General features: G+C 32.9%; 1 protein-coding gene across 3 annotated transcripts in view; it reads right to left on the bottom strand.

Moving 5' to 3' along the window:
* Positions 1-2634: 2634 nt before the first annotated feature.
* LOC129910530 (E3 ubiquitin-protein ligase siah-1) overlaps positions 2635-22283 on the bottom strand; it is a 29641-nt gene continuing 9992 nt past the window's right edge. For all 3 annotated transcript variants that reach the window (XM_055987950.1, XM_055987948.1, XM_055987949.1), the window contains 2 exons: positions 3268-3849; positions 2635-3210 (listed from right to left, as the gene is read on the bottom strand). In XM_055987950.1, the coding sequence (XP_055843925.1) occupies positions 2662-3210; positions 3268-3849 (1131 nt within the window). In that variant the 3' untranslated portion in view covers positions 2635-2661. The remainder of the gene's footprint in view (positions 3211-3267; positions 3850-22283) is intronic.

Genomic DNA, 22283 nt, shown 5'->3' with positions numbered 1-22283 from the left:
ATATTTAGAACAAGCTACGCATGGGGTTACTTACCAACAAGCTGGAAAGAAGTAACGGTCAAATTCATTCCTAAATCAGGACGAAGACCAACTGACCAAGCTAAATCCTTCAGACCAATTAGTCTTACCTCATTCTTCCTGAAAACAATGGAAAAGATACTAGACAGGCATATCAGGGACGGGCCATTGAAAACAACACCTCTTCACAACAACCAATATGCCTACCAGCCAGGAAAATCAACCACGCTTGCTCTTCAGGAATTAACAATGCGGATTGATAAATCCCTTAACGACAAAGAGACTGCAATAGGTTGCTTCCTAGACATTGAGGGTGCTTTCGATAACACTGATTATGCTCAAATACAACGCTGCATCCTCAGCACAGGGGTAGATCCTACCACATGCAGATGGATTCAACATATGCTCAGTCACAGAAAAATTAATGCCACATTGGGCAATGACAAAATCAGAATCACAGCTGCAAAAGGATGCCCTCAAGGCGGGGTTCTCTCCCCACTTCTGTGGTCCATTGTAGTTAATGAACTGATTGTCATACTTAGCAATGCTGGATTTTATGTTCAGGGCTATGCTGACGACATTGTGATCCTCATTAAAGGTAAATTCGAAGACACGATCTCGAATCTTCTACAAAGAGCACTCAATATAGTCGCAAACTGGTGCCTAAAAGTTGGACTTAATGTCAACCCTAAAAAAAGTACCATAGTCGCCTTCACCAGAAAAAGAAATAAACACAAACTTATAAGGCCTACTCTTTTCGGTGAAGCGATAGAATTCTCAAAGGAAGTTAAATATCTGGGGGTTACCCTAGACGAAAAACTCAACTGGAACTCTCATATACAGAAAACCATTGACAAAGCAAGGACTGCCTTATGGACCAGCAAATGTCTAACTGGTAAAAACTGGGGTGCCAACCCCAAAATCTCTCGCTGGCTCTATACAGCCATTGCCAGACCAATTATAACATACGCTGCACCGGTCTGGTGGCATAAAACAAAACAAAAAACAGTACAAGCCAAGCTCAATAAACTACAAAGACTAGCTTGTATAAATATTACAGGAGCAATGAGAACAGCCCCCACAGCAGCGTTAGAAGTTATCACAGATCTACCACCACTCCATCTCCTACTAAAGAAAGAAGCCATGGTCAACGGCTACAGGCTCATCGCAGAAGATAACTCTAATTCCAAGATAATCCACTCTGATATTCTCACTGAATTAAATAGGGAAGAATTACTTAAAATATCTCTAGTAGACAATTGTCTCCCAAGATATAACTTCACCCAAAACTATAAGGTCACATTCCCCTCACGACGTGAATGGGAACAGAACAGACCCATCTTCAATAGCGAGTCTCATGTATGGTACACAGATGGCTCCAAAACAAATGAAGGTGTTGGGGCCGGAGTATTCGGAATGAACACCAAAACTTATCTGCACCAGAGCATGGACAGCTTCAATTCCGTATTCCAAGCAGAGATATTCGCAATTGAACTCTGCCTCAGAGAAAACTTAAACAGAGCTGTAATAAACAAAAAAATTTATATTCTCTCTGACAGCAAGGCCGCACTCCAAGCTCTTAGGAGCAGTGAAGTCACCTCAAAGCTGGTATGGGACTGTATACAACTTCTACACCAGCTTGCCAGTACAAACAGAGTTCAACTCATTTGGATACCTGGTCACAGCGGTCACGTTGGGAATGAAATAGCAGACACACTAGCCAGAAAAGGTTCCGCATCTACATTCATGATGCCAAGACCATTCTGTGGCATACCAACAAGCACTGCAAAACATTACATCAATAAATGGCTAAGAGATATGGCTTATCATTACTGGACGCATACGGAAGGTAACAGACAAGCCAAAAAATTTATACCAAACATCTCCCACGCCAGAACGAAACAACTCCTCACACTCACCAGGAGTCAGATTCGCATAACCACAGGCTTCCTTACTGGACACTGCTCAGTAAAAAAACATCTCAAGACCATGGGCATTACACAAGACGATACCTGCAGAATGTGTAACGAAGACGAAGAAACAGCAGAACACATATTGTGTCACTGTAATTGCTTAATTAATACACGTCGACGTCACCTCGGAGGGTATTATCTCGAAGCGGAAAACATTGCCGCTAGTTCACCCAAAAACATACTAAGTTTTCTAAACTCAGGATTTCTACGTGAACTCTAGAAAGAGGACATCACAATAGGCCCATCAGAGGCCGCAGTGATAAGGCGAATTATTCCCACCTCTCACCCTAATCTTAATCTTAATCTTAGTTAAAATACAAATAAAAACATTTTAAAAAAACATCTGAAAATAACTAAAAAAAAATATTGCGTTTTGCTTTTTTTGTATGGAAACTTCGTTTCGCCTTAGCTGCGTACTAGGTTTGTAGGCATAACCACAACGACTACTTTTTGAACAAAGTCAAAAGTGAAAATTTTCAAACTCATTTCAAAATTATTAATTTCAGATAGGTACCTACAGCATTTTCGTTTTTAGAGTGCAATTTTAGTGAAGCTATCCAACTTTTATGTGTAAATGTAAAAAAGATATACGTCCTATATCTCAAAATAAATCTATTATCATTTTAATAAAAGACGATTTTTTTTTTGTTTAAAAAAATTCCAACAATTATTATTTTTTTATTAAAGTTTCTTTCTTTTCTGGCGATTTTGCAAATGGTTTTTTCAAATCAATTATATCCGTTCTCAACGACCGAAAAGATTTACGCAAACTTGAAGTAACATTTTTCATTCTTGTCTTAGTTCCACTTGCTTCACACGCATGTCTTTGTGGATTATTTACTCGCCCATCATCAGCAACTGATCCCGATAAATTCGATGAACCCGATGATGAGCTACCACCCTCTTTAAATACATAATTTCGCAGGTATTTTCGATTGAAATTCATTTGAGGAGTGCCCCAGTTCTTCTCGATGTAAGCTTCAAACTCAGAGTCCTCTTCAGAAGATGACAATTCGTCATCTTCTGTCTCTTTAACTTTACTTATTGCAACTGGATCATCAGGTCTTCGTGTCACAATAACACCAGCAGGAACACTTTTTAAATTGTTTCCTTCAATGTTTGTTTGTTGAAAATCGATAGGGTGTTTTCGGAAAGTCCTTTTATGTCCTTTTTTCTTTGGTGATTTGATTTCATTTATACGAACACGGTAAAATAAAATCTATCAAAAAAAGAGGTTCACTTTAAAATCTGTCCCAAATATTTTGAACAAACAAACCTTTTCTTGTCCCAAAAATCTTGAAAGATCTGTTAGAGCAACGCAAACGCATGTTCCATCCAATAAGATGTCCTTATCATATTCACTATGGACGGGAAACCGTTGTGTTATCACTAATGCTTCATTCTCTTTATGAAACATTTCCACTTCATAGGCAAAATTAAGCTTACGATCACGTACTGTAGACGTAACTGTCATCGTAAAAAGTATTCGATCTCTATCGTGGACTTGATAGAAATTAAACATTTCATCGAAAACCTCAAAAACGTAATAGCCAGCCAAGGATTGAATTTTGCCATTCATATCCCATATTAAATCAGCTCCATTTGTTTTAAAAACTCTATCGCCATGCACTGATTCAAGATGATCCTTCCAATGGGCTTCACGCCCATGCCATGTGCAATCACCCCAGACACGACCCATAAAACATTTCATTGACTTCCAGACGCATTGTTTTTCGTGCCAATTCAGCAAATCTATTTGAAGTCGAACTGTACAACCTGCAGCAGCATTGGAGCATCGAAAATGCGCTTTGGAGCAAAGTGCTTCAAGTGTTAATGATCGTAGATCAATGAAAGGTTCCTGAAATTAAAAAAAAAATGAATACACAATACTTGTTTTATTTTGACATTTTCAATAAATTGTGTATCTGATGCAAATTTTCAATAAAACCAGCTTTTTAATAAACAGAGAGTTGACTTAAATCTGTTGTGTTTGGTAGAAACATGACATTAAGACCTCTTTTAAGATGCGAATTTATGAAGAAAAGCCTTCAAGATGAATTAGGACTTCACGAAGCAAAAAGTATGATGTTAAGACCTCTTTTAAGATGCGAATTTATGAAAGAAAAAAGCCTTCATGATTAAATAGGACTTCACGAGGCATAAAGTATGACTTTAAGACCTCTTTTACGATGCGAATTTATGAAAGAAAAAAGCCTTCATGATGAATTAGGACTTCACGAAGCAAAAAGTATGATGTTAAGAAATCTTTTAAGATGCGAATTTATGAAAGAAAAAAGGCTTCAAGATGAATTAAGACTTCACGAAGCAAAAAGTATGATGTTAAGACCTCTTTTAAGATGCGAATTTATGAAAGAAAAAAGCCTTCCTGATGAATTAGGACTTCACGAAGCAAAAAGTATGATGTTAGGACCATTTTTAAAATGCGAACTTATGAAAGAAAAAAGCCTTCATGATGAATTAGGACTTCACGAAGAAAAAAGTATGATGTTAAGACCTCTTTTAAGATGCGAAATTATGAAAGAAAAAAGCCTTCAAGATGAATTAGGACTTCACGAAGCAAAAAGTATGATGTTAAGATCTCTTTTAAGATGCGAATTTATGAAAGAAAAAAGCCTTCATGATGAATTAGGACTTCACGAAGCAAAAAGTATGATGTTAAGATCTCTTTTAAGATGCGAATTTATGAAAGAAAAAAGCCTTCATGATGAATTAGGACTTCACGAAGCAAAAAGTATGATGTTAGGACCATTTTTAAAATGCGAACTTATGAAAGAAAAAAGCCTTCATGATGAATTAGGACTTCACGAAGAAAAAAGTATGATGTTAAGACCTCTTTTAAGATGCGAAATTATGAAAGAAAAAAGCCTTCAAGATGAATTAGGACTTCACGAAGCAAAAAGTATGATGTTAAGATCTCTTTTAAGATGCGAATTTATGAAGGAAAAAAGCCTTCAAGATGAATTAGGACTTCACGAAGCAAAAAGTATGATGTTAAGATCTCTTTTAAGATGCGAATTTATGAAAGAAAAAAGCCTTCATGATGAATTAGGACTTCACGAAGCAAAAAGTATGATGTTAGGACCATTTTTAAAATGCGAACTTATGAAAGAAAAAAGCCTTCATGATGAATTAGGACTTCACGAAGAAAAAAGTATGATGTTAAGACCTCTTTTAAGATGCGAAATTATGAAAGAAAAAAGCCTTCAAGATGAATTAGGACTTCACGAAGCAAAAAGTATGATGTTAAGACCTCTTTTAAGATGCGAATTTGTGAAAGAAATAAGCTTTCATGATGAATGAGGACTTCACGAAGAAAAAAGTATGATGAAAAGAACTTTTTTAAGATGCGAATTTATGAAAGAAAAAAGCTTTCATGATTAATGAGGACTTCACGAAGAAAAAAGTATGATGAAAAGAACTCTTTTAAGATGCGAATTTATGAAAGAAAAAGCCTTCATGATGAATTAGGACTTCACGAAGAAAAAAGTATGATGTTAAGACCTCTTTTAAGATGCGAATTTGTGAAAGAAATAAGCTTTCATGATTAATGAGGACTTCACGAAGAAAAAAGTATGATGAAAAGAACTCTTTTAAGATGCGAATTTATGAAAGAAAAAGCCTTCATGATGAATTAGGACTTCACGAAGAAAAAAGTATGATGTTAAGACCTCTTTTAAGATGCGAAATTATGAAAGAAAAAAGCCTTCAAGATGAATTAGGACTTCACGAAGCAAAAAGTATGATGTTAAGACCTCTTTTAAGATGCGAATTTGTGAAAGAAATAAGCTTTCATGATGAATGAGGACTTCACGAAGAAAAAAGTATGATGAAAAGAACTTTTTTAAGATGCGAATTTATGAAAGAAAAAAGCCTTCATGATGAATTAGGACTTCACGAAGAAAAAAGTATGATGTTAAGACCTCTTTTAAGATGCGAAATTATGAAAGAAAAAAGCCTTCAAGATGAATTAGGACTTCACGAAGCAAAAAGTATGATGTTAAGACCTCTTTTAAGATGCGAAATTATGAAAGAAAAAAGCCTTCAAGATGAATTAGGACTTCACGAAGCAAAAAGTATGATGTTAAGACCTCTTTAAAGATGCGAATTTATGAAAGAAAAAAGCCTTCATGATGAATTAGGACTTCACGAGGCATAAAGTATGACGTTAAGACCTCTTTTACGATGCGAATTTATGAAAGAAAAAAGCCTTCATGATGAATTAGGACTTCACGAAGCAAAAAATATGATGTTAAGACCTCTTTTACGATGCGAATTTATGAAAGAAAAAAGCCTCCAAGAAAAATTAGGACTTCACGAAGTAGAAGTATGACGTTAAGACCTCTTTAAAGATGCGAATTTATGAAAGAAAAAAGCTTTCATGATAAATTAGGACTTCACGAAGTAGGAGTATGACGTTAAGACCCCTTTAAAGATGCGAATTTATGAAAGAAAAAAGCTTACGTGATAAATTAGGACTTCACGAAGTAGGAGTATGACATTAAGACCTCTTTAAAGATGCGAATTTATGAAAGAAAAACCTTCATGATGAATTAGGACTTCACGAAGCAAAAAGTATGATGTTAAGACCTCTTTTAAGATGCGAATTTATGAAAGAAAACAGCCTTTAAGATGAATTAGGACTTCACGAAGAAAAAAGTATGATGTTAAAACCTCTTTTAAGATTCGAATTTATGAAAGAAAAAAGCCTTTATGATGAATTAGGACTTCACGAGGCAAAAAATATGATGTTAAGACCTCTTTTACGATGCGAATTTATGAAAGAAAAAAGCCTCCAAGATAAATTAGGACTTCACGAAGTAGAAGTATGACGTTAAGACCTCTTTAAAGATGCGAATTTATGAAAGAAAAAAGCTTACGTGATAAATTAGGACTTCACGAAGTAGGAGTATGACATTAAGACCTCTTTAAAGATGCGAATTTATGAAAGAAAAACCTTCATGATGAATTAGGACTTCACGAAGCAAAAAGTATGATGTTAAGACCTCTTTTAAGATGCGAATTTATAACAGAAAAAAGCCTTCATGATGAATTAGGACTTCACGAAGCAAAAAGTATGATGTTAAGACCTCTTTTAAGATGCGAATTTATGAAAGAAAAACCTTCATGATGAATTAGGACTTCACGAAGCATAAAAGTATGATGTTAAGACCTCTTTTAAGATGCGAATTTATGAAAGAAAAAAAGCCTTCATGATGAATTACGACTTCACGAAGCAAAAAGTATGATGTTAAGACCTCTTTTAAGATGCGAATTTATGAAAGAAAAACCTTCATGATGAATTAGGACTTCACGAAGAAAAAAGTATGATGTTAAAACCTCTTTTAAGATTCGAATTTATGAAAGAAAAAAGCCTTTATGATGAATTAGGACTTCACGAGGCAAAAAATATGATGCTAAGACCTCTTTTACGATGCGAATTTATGAAAGAAAAGAGCCTCCAAGATAAATTAGGACGTATGACGTTAAGACCTCTTTAAAGAAGCGAATTTATGAAAGAAAAAAGCTTTCATGATAAATTAGGACTTCACGAAGTAGGAGTATGACGTTAAGACCCCTTTAAAGATGCGAATTTATGAAAGAAAAACCTTCATGATGAATTAGGACTTCACGAAGCAAAAAGTATGATGTTAAGACCTCTTTTAAGATGCGAATTTATGAAAGAAAACAGCCTTTAAGATGAATTAGGACTTCACGAAGAAAAAAGTATGATGTTAAAACCTCTTTTAAGATTCGAATTTATGAAAGAAAAAAGTCTTTATGATGAATTAGGACTTCACGAGGCAAAAAATATGATGTTAAGACCTCTTTTACGATGCAAATTTATGAAAGAAAAAAGCCTCCAAGATAAATTAGGACTTCACGAAGTAGAAGTATGACGTTAAGACCTCTTTAAAGATGCGAATTTATGAAAGAAAAAAGCTTTCATGCTAAATTAGGACTTCACGAAGTAGGAGTATGACGTTAAGACCTCTTTAAAGATGCGAATTTATGAAAGAAAAAAAGCCTTCATGATGAATTACGACTTCACGAAGCAAAAAGTATGATGTTAAGACCTCTTTTAAGATGCGAATTTATGAAAGAAAAACCTTCATGATGAATTAGGACTTCACGAAGAAAAAAGTATGATGTTAAAACCTCTTTAAAGATTCGAATTTATGAAAGAAAAAAGCCTTTATGATGAATTAGGACTTCACGAGGCAAAAAATATGATGCTAAGACCTCTTTTAAGATGCGAATTTATGAAAGAAAAAAGCCTCCAAGATAAATTAGGACTTCACGAAGTAGAAGTATGACGTTAAGACCTCTTTAAAGATGCGAATTTATGAAAGAAAAAAGCTTTCATGATAAATTAGGACTTCACGAAGTAGGAGTATGACGTTAAGACCCCTTTAAAGATGCGAATTTATGAAAGAAAAACCTTCATGATGAATTAGGACTTCACGAAGCAAAAAGTATGATGTTAAGACCTCTTTTAAGATGCGAATTTATGAAAGAAAACAGCCTTTAAGATGAATTAGGACTTCACGAAGAAAAAAGTATGATGTTAAAACCTCTTTTAAGATTCGAATTTATGAAAGAAAAAAGCCTTTATGATGAATTAGGACTTCACGAGGCAAAAAATATGATGTTAAGACCTCTTTTACGATGCGAATTTATGAAAGAAAAAAGCCTCCAAGATAAATTAGGACTTCACGAAGTAGAAGTATGACGTTAAGACCTCTTTAAAGATGCGAATTTATGAAAGAAAAAAGCTTTCATGATAAATTAGGACTTCACGAAGTAGGAGTATGACGTTAAGACCTCTTTAAAGATGCGAATTTATGAAAGAAAAACCTTCATGATGAATTAGGACTTCACGAAGCAAAAAGTATGATGTTAAGACCTCTTTTAAGATGCGAATTTATAAAAGAAAAAAGCCTTCATCATGAATTAGGACTTCACAAAGCAAAAAGTATGATGTTAAGACCTCTTTTAAGATGCGAATTTATGAAAGAAAAACCTTCATGATGAATTAGGACTTCACGAAGCATAAAAGTATGATGTTAAGACCTCTTTTAAGATGCGAATTTATGAAAGAAAAAAGCCTTCATGATGAATTAGGACTTCACAAAGCAAAAAGTATGATGTTAAGACCTCTTTTAAGATACGAATTTATAAAAGAAAAACCTTCATGATGAATTAGGACTTCACGAAGCATAAAAGTATGATGTTAAGACCTCTTTTAAGATGCGAATTTATGAAAGAAAAAAGCCTTTATGATGAATTAGGGCTTCACGAAGTAAAAAGTATTAAGTTAAGACCTCTTGTAAGATGCGAATCTATGAAAGAAAAAAACCTTCATGATGAATTAGGACTTCATGAAGTAAAAAGTTTTAAGTTAAGACCTCTTTTAATATGCGAATTTATAAAAGTGAAAAGCCTTCATATGATGAATTAGGACTTCACGAAGTAAAAATTATTAAGTTAAGACCTCTTTTAAGATGCGAATTTATGAAAGAAAAAATCCTTCATGATGAATTAGGACTTCACGAAGCAAAAATTATTAAGCCAAGACCTCTTTTAAAATGCGAATTTATAAAAGAAAAAAGCCTTTATGACTAATTAGGACTTCAAGAAGCAAAAAGTTTTAAGTTAAGACGTCTTTTAAGATGCGAATTTATGAAAGAAAAAAGCCCTTATGACTAATTAGGACTTCACGAAGCAAAAACTATTAAATTAAGACCTCTTTTAAGATGCGAATTTTTGAAAGAAATAAGCCCTCATGATGAATAAGGACTTCACGAAGTAAAAAGACCTCTTTTAAGATGCGAATTTATGAAAGAAAAAAGCCTTTATGATGAATAAGGACTTTACGAAGCAAAAACTATGGTTTGAAGACCTCTTTTAAGATGCGAATTTATGAAAGAAAAAAGCTTTCATGACGAATAAGGAATCCACGAAGCTGAATTAGGACCTCTTTTAAGATGCAAATTTATGAAAGAAAAAAGCCTTCATGATGAATAAGGACTTCACGAAGCAAAAACTATTGAATTAAGACCTCTTTTAAGATGCGAATTTATGAAAGAAAAAAGCCTTCATGATGAATAAGGACTTCACGAAGTAAAAAGTATTAAGTTAGGACCTCTTTTAAGATGCGAATTTATGAAAGAAAATAGCCCTCATGACTAATGAGGACTTCACGAAGCAAAAAGTATTTAGTTAAGACCTCTTTCAAGATGCGAAATTAAGAAAAAAAAGCCCTCATGATGAATTAGGCCTTCACGAAGTAAAAAGTATGATGTTAAGACCTCTTTTAAGATGCGAATTTATGAAAGAAAAAATCCTTCATGATGAATTAGGACTCCACGAAGTAAAAAGTATTAAGTTAAAACCTCTTTTAAGATGCGAATTTATGAAAGAAACAAACTTCATGATGAATTAGGACTTCACGAAGTAAAAAGTTTTAAGTTAAGACCTCTTTAAAGATGCGAATTTATGAAAGAAAAAAGCCTTCAAGATGAATTAGGATTTCACGAAGCAAAAAGTATGATGTTAAGACCTCTTTTAAGATGCGAATTTATGAAAGAAAAAAGCCTTCATGATGAATTAGGGCTTCACGAGGCAAAAAGTATGATATTAAGACGTCTTTTAAGATGCGAATTTATGAAAAAAAAAGCCTTCATGATGAATTAGGACTTCACAAAGCAAAAAGTATGATATTAAGAACTTTTTTAAGATGCGAATTTATGAAAGAAAAAAGCCTTCAAGATGAATTAGGATTTCACGAAGCAAAAAGTATGATGTTAAGACCTCTTTTAAGATGCGAATTTATGAAAGAAAAAAGCCTTCATGATGAATTAGGGCTTCACGAGGCAAAAAGTATGATATTAAGACGTCTTTTAAGATGCGAATTTATGAAAAAAAAAGCCTTCATGATGAATTAGGACTTCACAAAGCAAAAAGTATGATATTAAGAACTTTTTTAAGATGCGAATTTATGAAAGAAAAAAGCCTTCAAGATGAATTAGGATTTCACGAAGCAAAAAGTATGATGTTAAGACCTCTTTTAAGATGCGAATTTATGAAAGAAAAAAGCCTTCATGATGAATTAGGGCTTCACGAGGCAAAAAGTATGATATTAAGACGTCTTTTAAGATGCGAATTTATGAAAAAAAAGCCTTCATGATGAATTAGGACTTCACGAAGCAAAAAGTATGATGTTAGGACCATTTTTAAAATGCGAATTTATGAAAGAAAAATTAGGACTTCACGAAGTAAAAGAGTGTTATGTTAAGACCTCTTTTAAGATGCGAATTTATGAAAGAAAAAAGCCTTCATGATGAATTAGGACTGCACGAAGCAAAAAGTATGATATTAAGAACTTTTTTAAGATGCGAATTTATGAAAGAAAAAAGACTTCATGATGAATTAGGACTACACGAAGCAAAAAGTATGATGTTAAGACCTCTTTTAAGATGCGAATTTGTGAAAGAAATAAGCTTTCATGATGAATGAGGACTTCACGAAGCAAAAAGTATGATGCTAAGACCTCTTTTAAGATGCGAATTTATGAAAGAAATAAGCTTTCATGATGAATGAGGACTTCACGAAGCAAAAAGTATGATGCTAAGACCTCTTTTAAGATGCGAATTTATGAAAGAAAAAAGCCTTCATGATGAATTAGGACTTCACGAAGCAAAAAGTATGATGTTAGGACCATTTTTAAAATGCGAACTTATGAAAGAAAAAAGCCTTCATGATGAATTAGGACTTCACGAAGAAAAAAGTATGATGTTAAGACCTCTTTTAAGATGCGAAATTATGAAAGAAAAAAGCCTTCAAGATGAATTAGGACTTCACGAAGCAAAAAGTATGATGTTAAGACCTCTTTTAAGATGCGAATTTGTGAAAGAAATAAGCTTTCATGATGAATGAGGACTTCACGAAGAAAAAAGTATGATGAAAAGAACTTTTTTAAGATGCGAATTTATGAAAGAAAAAGCCTTCATGATGAATTAGGACTTCACGAAGAAAAAAGTATGATGTTAAGACCTCTTTTAAGATGCGAAATTATGAAAGAAAAAAGCCTTCAAGATGAATTAGGACTTCACGAAGCAAAAAGTATGATGTTAAGACCTCTTTTAAGATGCGAATTTGTGAAAGAAATAAGCTTTCATGATGAATGAGGACTTCACGAAGAAAAAAGTATGATGAAAAGAACTCTTTTAAGATGCGAATTTATGAAAGAAAAAGCCTTCATGATGAATTAGGACTTCACGAAGAAAAAAGTATGATGTTAAGACCTCTTTTAAGATGCGAATTTGTGAAAGAAATAAGCTTTCATGATTAATGAGGACTTCACGAAGAAAAAAGTATGATGAAAAGAACTCTTTTAAGATGCGAATTTATGAAAGAAAAAGCCTTCATGATGAATTAGGACTTCACGAAGAAAAAAGTATGATGTTAAGACCTCTTTTAAGATGCGAAATTATGAAAGAAAAAAGCCTTCAAGATGAATTAGGACTTCACGAAGCAAAAAGTATGATGTTAAGACCTCTTTTAAGATGCGAATTTGTGAAAGAAATAAGCTTTCATGATGAATGAGGACTTCACGAAGAAAAAAGTATGATGAAAAGAACTTTTTTAAGATGCGAATTTATGAAAGAAAAAAGCCTTCATGATGAATTAGGACTTCACGAAGAAAAAAGTATGATGTTAAGACCTCTTTTAAGATGCGAAATTATGAAAGAAAAAAGCCTTCAAGATGAATTAGGACTTCACGAAGCAAAAAGTATGATGTTAAGACCTCTTTTAAGATGCGAAATTATGAAAGAAAAAAGCCTTCAAGATGAATTAGGACTTCACGAAGCAAAAAGTATGATGTTAAGACCTCTTTAAAGATGCGAATTTATGAAAGAAAAAAGCCTTCATGATGAATTAGGACTTCACGAGGCATAAAGTATGACGTTAAGACCTCTTTTACGATGCGAATTTATGAAAGAAAAAAGCCTTCATGATGAATTAGGACTTCACGAAGCAAAAAATATGATGTTAAGACCTCTTTTACGATGCGAATTTATGAAAGAAAAAAGCCTCCAAGAAAAATTAGGACTTCACGAAGTAGAAGTATGACGTTAAGACCTCTTTAAAGATGCGAATTTATGAAAGAAAAAAGCTTTCATGATAAATTAGGACTTCACGAAGTAGGAGTATGACGTTAAGACCCCTTTAAAGATGCGAATTTATGAAAGAAAAACGTTCATGATGAATTAGGACTTCACGAAGCAAAAAGTATGATGTTAAAACCTCTTTTAAGATTCGAATTTATGAAAGAAAAAAGCCTTTATGATGAATTAGGACTTCACGAGGCAAAAAATATGATGTTAAGACCTCTTTTACGATGCGAATTTATGAAAGAAAAAAGCCTCCAAGATAAATTAGGACTTCACGAAGTAGAAGTATGACGTTAAGACCTCTTTAAAGATGCGAATTTATGAAAGAAAAAAGCTTACGTGATAAATTAGGACTTCACGAAGTAGGAGTATGACATTAAGACCTCTTTAAAGATGCGAATTTATGAAAGAAAAACCTTCATGATGAATTAGGACTTCACGAAGCAAAAAGTATGATGTGTTAAGACCTCTTTTAAGATGCGAATTTATAACAGAAAAAAGCCTTCATGATGAATTAGGACTTCACGAAGCAAAAAGTATGATGTTAAGACCTCTTTTAAGATGCGAATTTATGAAAGAAAAACCTTCATGATGAATTAGGACTTCACGAAGCATAAAAGTATGATGTTAAGACCTCTTTTAAGATGCGAATTTATGAAAGAAAAAAAGCCTTCATGATGAATTACGACTTCACGAAGCAAAAAGTATGATGTTAAGACCTCTTTTAAGATGCGAATTTATGAAAGAAAAACCTTCATGATGAATTAGGACTTCACGAAGAAAAAAGTATGATGTTAAAATCTCTTTTAAGATTCGAATTTATGAAAGAAAAAAGCCTTTATGATGAATTAGGACTTCACGAGGCAAAAAATATGATGCTAAGACCTCTTTTACGATGCGAATTTATGAAAGAAAAAAGCCTCCAAGATAAATTAGGACGTATGACGTTAAGACCTCTTTAAAGAAGCGAATTTATGAAAGAAAAAAGCTTTCATGATAAATTAGGACTTCACGAAGTAGGAGTATGACGTTAAGACCCCTTTAAAGATGCGAATTTATGAAAGAAAAACCTTCATGATGAATTAGGACTTCACGAAGCAAAAAGTATGATGTTAAGACCTCTTTTAAGATGCGAATTTATGAAAGAAAACAGCCTTTAAGATGAATTAGGACTTCACGAAGAAAAAAGTATGATGTTAAAACCTCTTTTAAGATTCGAATTTATGAAAGAAAAAAGTCTTTATGATGAATTAGGACTTCACGAGGCAAAAAATATGATGTTAAGACCTCTTTTACGATGCAAATTTATGAAAGAAAAAAGCCTCCAAGATAAATTAGGACTTCACGAAGTAGAAGTATGACGTTAAGACCTCTTTAAAGATGCGAATTTATGAAAGAAAAAAGCTTTCATGCTAAATTAGGACTTCACGAAGTAGGAGTATGACGTTAAGACCTCTTTAAAGATGCGAATTTATGAAAGAAAAAAAGCCTTCATGATGAATTACGACTTCACGAAGCAAAAAGTATGATGTTAAGACCTCTTTTAAGATGCGAATTTATGAAAGAAAAACCTTCATGATGAATTAGGACTTCACGAAGAAAAAAGTATGATGTTAAAACCTCTTTAAAGATTCGAATTTATGAAAGAAAAAAGCCTTTATGATGAATTAGGACTTCACGAGGCAAAAAATATGATGCTAAGACCTCTTTTAAGATGCGAATTTATGAAAGAAAAAAGCCTCCAAGATAAATTAGGACTTCACGAAGTAGAAGTATGACGTTAAGACCTCTTTAAAGATGCGAATTTATGAAAGAAAAAAGCTTTCATGATAAATTAGGACTTCACGAAGTAGGAGTATGACGTTAAGACCCCTTTAAAGATGCGAATTTATGAAAGAAAAACCTTCATGATGAATTAGGACTTCACGAAGCAAAAAGTAACAACAAAAACATTACTGTTAAAAAAAGAGCCAAGTTCTCCTATGTTGAAATTATGCTGGCACAAAAAGTACTGAGATGTAAAAGTGTACCAAGATCTAAGGTTTGGGTTCAAATTCGTATCAATAAAATTTTGATTGTTCTCTTGACAATTTTTCTTAATTATCGATTTTTAAAGTTATTTCAAAAATTGCCAAGTAAACAATCAAAATTTTATTGATACGAATTTGAACCCAAACCTTAGAACTTGGTACACTTTTACATCTCAGTACTTTTTGTGCCAGCATAATTTCAACATAGGAGAACTTGGCTCTTTTTTTAACAGTAATGTTTTTGTTGTGATTTCACTACTTTTTGCAAGGTATGGCTGTAGAATATAAAATCTCTATATTTGATGAAAATTCAGTGAAAATGGGTGGTTGCCACGCCCCCTCCCTGAAATTCTCAAACTTTAAATTTTTTCCTTTGTGTAAACTACCAGCTCCACCATTCTACCAAATTTCAAGATTCTACGACAATCAGAAGTGCTCTATAATATTTGATGAAAATTCAGCGTGAATGCCGGTTGCCACGCCCCCTGGCTGAAATTCTCAAATTTAAAATTTTTTCCTTTGTATAAACTACCAGCTCTACCATTCTACCAAATTTCAAGATTCTACGACAATCAGAAGTGCTCTATAATAATTTATGAAAATTCAGCGGAAATGGGCGGTTGCCACTCCCCCTGGCTGAAATTCTCAAATTTTAAATTTTTTCCTTTGTATAAACTACCAGCTCTACCATTCTACCAAATTTCAAGATTCTACGATAATCAGAAGTGCTCTATAATATATGATGAAAATTCAGCGGAAATGGGCGGATGCCACGCCCCCTGAATTGAAAATCTCAAATTTTCGATTTTTTCCTTTGTATACACCACAAGTCCTATCACCGTGTAAAATTTCAAGTTTCTACGATATCGGGAAGTTCTCCATAATTTTGATGATCTGTCAGTGAGTCAGTGAGTCAGTGAGTCAATGAGTCAGTGAGTCAGTGAGTCAGTGAGTCAGTTACGGTTTTTGCGATTTTTGAAGCCCTATATCTCAGAAACTACTCATCGTAGGAGGCTGAAATTTTGTGAGGAGTTTGGTTTTTACGAGCTCAACAAATGTAGTGAGTTTGAAATTTCTAGCATCTTTGGTGTGGAAGTTAGAGGGGGGTCGAAAATGGCCTGAGTTGTTTCCTGTAAATAAGGGTGTAGTGCCAAAGTTGCTAGAGAACTTGGCTGGGCACTACCGTGCCCCTTGATGATGTTAAGACCTCTTTTAAGATGCGAATTTATGAAAGAAAACAGCCTTTAAGATGAATTAGGACTTCACGAAGAAAAAAGTATGATGTTAAAACCTCTTTTAAGATTCGAATTTATGAAAGAAAAAAGCCTTTATGATGAATTAGGACTTCACGAGGCAAAAAATATGATGTTAAGACCTCTTTTACGATGCGAATTTATGAAAGAAAAAAGCCTCCAAGATAAATTAGGACTTCACGAAGTAGAAGTATGACGTTAAGACCTCTTTAAAGATGCGAATTTATGAAAGAAAAAAGCTTTCATGATAAATTAGGACTTCACGAAGTAGGAGTATGACGTTAAGACCTCTTTAAAGATGCGAATTTATGAAAGAAAAACCTTCATGATGAATTAGGACTTCACGAAGCAAAAAGTATGATGTTAAGACCTCTTTTAAGATGCGAATTTATAAAAGAAAAAAGCCTTCATCATGAATTAGGACTTCACAAAGCAAAAAGTATGATGTTAAGACCTCTTTTAAGATGCGAATTTATGAAAGAAAAACCTTCATGATGAATTAGGACTTCACGAAGCATAAAAGTATGATGTTAAGACCTCTTTTAAGATGCGAATTTATGAAAGAAAAAAGCCTTCATGATGAATTAGGACTTCACAAAGCAAAAAGTATGATGTTAAGACCTCTTTTAAGATACGAATTTATAAAAGAAAAACCTTCATGATGAATTAGGACTTCACGAAGCATAAAAGTATGATGTTAAGACCTCTTTTAAGATGCGAATTTATGAAAGAAAAAAGCCTTTATGATGAATTAGGGCTTCACGAAGTAAAAAGTATTAAGTTAAGACCTCTTGTAAGATGCGAATCTATGAAAGAAAAAAACCTTCATGATGAATTAGGACTTCATGAAGTAAAAAGTTTTAAGTTAAGACCTCTTTTAAGATGCGAATTTATGAAAGAAAAAATCCTTCATGATGAATTAGGACTTCACGAAGCAAAAATTATTAAGCCAAGACCTCTTTTAAAATGCGAATTTATAAAAGAAAAAAGCCTTTATGACTAATTAGGACTTCAAGAAGCAAAAAGTTTTAAGTTAAGACGTCTTTTAAGATGCGAATTTATGAAAGAAAAAAGCCCTTATGACTAATTAGGACTTCACGAAGCAAAAACTATTAAATTAAGACCTCTTTTAAGATGCGAATTTTTGAAAGAAATAAGCCCTCATGATGAATAAGGACTTCACGAAGTAAAAAGACCTCTTTTAAGATGCGAATTTATGAAAGAAAAAAGCCTTTATGATGAATAAGGACTTTACGAAGCAAAAACTATGGTTTGAAGACCTCTTTTAAGATGCGAATTTATGAAAGAAAAAAGCTTTCATGACGAATAAGGAATCCACGAAGCTGAATTAGGACCTCTTTTAAGATGCAAATTTATGAAAGAAAAAAGCCTTCATGATGAATAAGGACTTCACGAAGCAAAAACTATTGAATTAAGACCTCTTTTAAGATGCGAATTTATGAAAGAAAAAAGCCTTCATGATGAATAAGGACTTCACGAAGTAAAAAGTATTAAGTTAGGACCTCTTTTAAGATGCGAATTTATGAAAGAAAATAGCCCTCATGACTAATGAGGACTTCACGAAGCAAAAAGTATTTAGTTAAGACCTCTTTCAAGATGCGAAATTAAGAAAAAAAAGCCCTCATGATGAATTAGGCCTTCACGAAGTAAAAAGTATGATGTTAAGACCTCTTTTAAGATGCGAATTTATGAAAGAAAAAATCCTTCATGATGAATTAGGACTCCACGAAGTAAAAAGTATTAAGTTAAAACCTCTTTTAAGATGCGAATTTATGAAAGAAACAAACTTCATGATGAATTAGGACTTCACGAAGTAAAAAGTTTTAAGTTAAGACCTCTTTAAAGATGCGAATTTATGAAAGAAAAAAGCCTTCAAGATGAATTAGGATTTCACGAAGCAAAAAGTATGATGTTAAGACCTCTTTTAAGATGCGAATTTATGAAAGAAAAAAGCCTTCATGATGAATTAGGGCTTCACGAGGCAAAAAGTATGATATTAAGACGTCTTTTAAGATGCGAATTTATGAAAAAAAAAGCCTTCATGATGAATTAGGACTTCACAAAGCAAAAAGTATGATATTAAGAACTTTTTTAAGATGCGAATTTATGAAAGAAAAAAGCCTTCAAGATGAATTAGGATTTCACGAAGCAAAAAGTATGATGTTAAGACCTCTTTTAAGATGCGAATTTATGAAAGAAAAAAGCCTTCATGATGAATTAGGGCTTCACGAGGCAAAAAGTATGATATTAAGACGTCTTTTAAGATGCGAATTTATGAAAAAAAAAGCCTTCATGATGAATTAGGACTTCACAAAGCAAAAAGTATGATATTAAGAACTTTTTTAAGATGCGAATTTATGAAAGAAAAAAGCCTTCAAGATGAATTAGGATTTCACGAAGCAAAAAGTATGATGTTAAGACCTCTTTTAAGATGCGAATTTATGAAAGAAAAAAGCCTTCATGATGAATTAGGGCTTCACGAGGCAAAAAGTATGATATTAAGACGTCTTTTAAGATGCGAATTTATGAAAAAAAAGCCTTCATGATGAATTAGGACTTCACGAAGCAAAAAGTATGATGTTAGGACCATTTTTAAAATGCGAATTTATGAAAGAAAAATTAGGACTTCACGAAGTAAAAGAGTGTTATGTTAAGACCTCTTTTAAGATGCGAATTTATGAAAGAAAAAAGCCTTCATGATGAATTAGGACTGCACGAAGCAAAAAGTATGATATTAAGAACTTTTTTAAGATGCGAATTTATGAAAGAAAAAAGACTTCATGATGAATTAGGACTACACGAAGCAAAAAGTATGATGTTAAGACCTCTTTTAAGATGCGAATTTGTGAAAGAAATAAGCTTTCATGATGAATGAGGACTTCACGAAGCAAAAAGTATGATGCTAAGACCTCTTTTAAGATGCGAATTTATGAAAGAAATAAGCTTTCATGATGAATGAGGACTTCACGAAGCAAAAAGTATGATGCTAAGACCTCTTTTAAGATGCGAATTTATGAAAGAAAAAAACCTTCATGATGAATTAGGACTTCACGAAGCAAAAAGTATGATGTTAAGACCTCTTTTAAGGTGCGAATTTATGAAAGAAAAAAGCCTTCATGATGAATTAGGACTTTACGATGCAAAAAGTATGATGTTAAGACCTCTTTTAAGATGCGAATTTATGAAAGAAAAAAGCCTTCAAGATGAATTAGGACTTCACGAAGCAAAAAGTATGATGTTAAGACCATTTGTAAGATGCGAATTTATGAAAGAAATAAGCCTTCAAGATGAAATAGGACTTCACGAAGCAAAAAGTAAGATGTTAAGACCATTTTTAAGATGCGAATTTATGAAAGAAAAAAGCCTTCATGATGAATTAGGACTGCACGAAGCAAAAAGTATGATATTAAGAACTTTTTTAAGATGCGAATTTATGAAAGAAAAAAGACTTCATGATGAATTAGAACTTCACGAAGCAAAAAGTATGATGTTAAGACCTCTTTTAAGGTGCGAATTTATGAAAGAAAAAAGCCTTCATGATGAATTAGGACTTTACGAAGCAAAAAGTATGATGTTAAGACCTCTTTTAAGATGCGAATTTATGAAAGAAAAAAGACTTCATGATAAATTAAGACTTCACGATGCAAAAAGTATGATGTTAAGACCTCTTTTAAGATGCGAATTTATGAAAGAAAAAAGCCTTTATGATGAATTAGGACTGCACGAAGCAAAAAGTATGATATTAAGAACTTTTTTAAGATGCGAATTTATGAAAGAAAAAAGACTTCATGATGAATTAGGACTGCACGAAGCAAAAAGTATGATATTAAGAACTTTTTTAAGATGCGAATTTATGAAAGAAAAAAGACTTCATGATGAATTAGAACTTCACGAAGCAAAAAGTATGATGTTAAGACCTCTTTAAAGATGCGAATTTATGAAAGAAAAAAGCCTTCATGATGAATTAGGACTTCACGAGGCATAAAGTATGACGTTAAGACCTCTTTTACGATGCGAATTTATGAAAGAAAAATTAGGACTTCACGAAGTAAAAGAGTGTTATGTTAAGACCTCTTTTAAGATGCGAATTTATGAAAGAAAAAAGCCTTCATGATGAATTAGGACTGCACGAAGCAAAAAGTATGATATTAAGAACTTTTTTAAGATGCGAATTTATGAAAGAAAAAAGACTTCATGATGAATTAGAACTTCACGAAGCAAAAAGTATGATGTTAAGACCTCTTTTAAGGTGCGAATTTATGAAAGAAAAAAGCCTTCATGATGAATTAGGACTTTACGAAGCAAAAAGTATGATGTTAAGACCTCTTTTAAGATGCGAATTTATGAAAGAAAAAAGACTTCATGATAAATTAAGACTTCACGATGCAAAAAGTATGATGTTAAGACCTCTTTTAAGATGCGAATTTATGAAAGAAAAAAGCCTTTATGATGAATTAGGACTTCACGAAGAAAAAAGTATGATATTAAGAACTTTTTTAAGATGCGAATTTATGAAAGAAAAAAGCCTTCATGATGAATGAGGACTTCACGAGGCAAAAGGTATGATATTAAGACCTCTTTTAAGATGCGAATTTATGAAAGAAAAAAGACTTCATGATGAATTAGGACTTCACGATGCAAAAAGTATGATGTTAAGACCTCTTTTAAGATGCGAATTTATGAAAGAAAAAATCCTTCATGATGAATTAGGACTACACAAAGCAAAAAGTATGATGTTAAGACCTCTTTTAAGATGCGAATTTGTGAAAGAAATAAGCTTTCATGATGAATGAGGACTTCACGAAGCAAAAAGTATGATGCTAAGACCTCTTTTAAGATGCGAATTTATGAAAGAAATAAGCTTTCATGATGAATGAGGACTTCACGAAGCAAAAAGTATGATGCTAAGACCTCTTTTAAGATGCGAATTTATGAAAGAAAAAAACCTTCATGATGAATTAGGACTTCACGAAGCAAAAAGTATGATGCTAAGACCTCTTTTAAGATGCGAATTTATGAAAGAAAAAAGCCTTTAAGATGCATAAGAACTTCACGAAGCAAAAAGTAAGATGTTAAGACCATTTTTAGGAAGTGAATTTATGAAATAAAAAAGCCTTCATGATGAATGAGGACTACTCGAAGCAAAAAGTTTGATGTTAAGACCCCTTTTAAGATGCGAATTTATGAAAGAAAAAAGCCTTCATGATGAATTAGGACTTCACGAAGCAAAAAGTATGATATTAAGAACTCTTTCAAGATGCGAATTTATGAAAGAAAAAAGCCTTCATGAAGAATTAGGACTTCACGAAGCAAAAAGTATGATGTTAAAACCTCTTTTAAGATGCGAATTTATGAAAGAAAAAAGACTTCATGATGAATTAGGACTTCACGATGCAATAAGTATGATGTTAAGACCTCTTTTAAGATGCGAATTTATGAAAGAAAAAACCCTTCATGATGAATTAGGACTACACGAAGCAAAAAGTATGATGTTAAGACCTCTTTTAAGATGCGAATTTGTGAAAGAAATAAGCTTTCATGATGAATGAGGACTTCACGAAGCAAAAAGTATGATGCTTAGACCTCTTTTAATATGCGAATTTATGAAAGAAAAAAGCCTTTAAGATGCATAAGAACTTCACGAAGCAAAAAGTAAGATGTTAAGACCATTTTTAGGAAGTGAATTTATGAAATAAAAAAGCCTTCATGATGAATGAGGACTACTCGAAGCAAAAAGTTTGATGTTAAGACCCCTTTTAAGATGCGAATTTATGAAAGAAAAAAGCCTTCATG

Source organism: Episyrphus balteatus, chromosome 2 (assembly GCF_945859705.1).
Source record: "Episyrphus balteatus chromosome 2, idEpiBalt1.1, whole genome shotgun sequence".
NCBI lineage: Eukaryota > Metazoa > Arthropoda > Insecta > Diptera > Syrphidae > Episyrphus > Episyrphus balteatus.
Note: the sequence above shows the minus strand (reverse complement) of the source record. Positions and strands in the feature narration are given on the sequence as shown.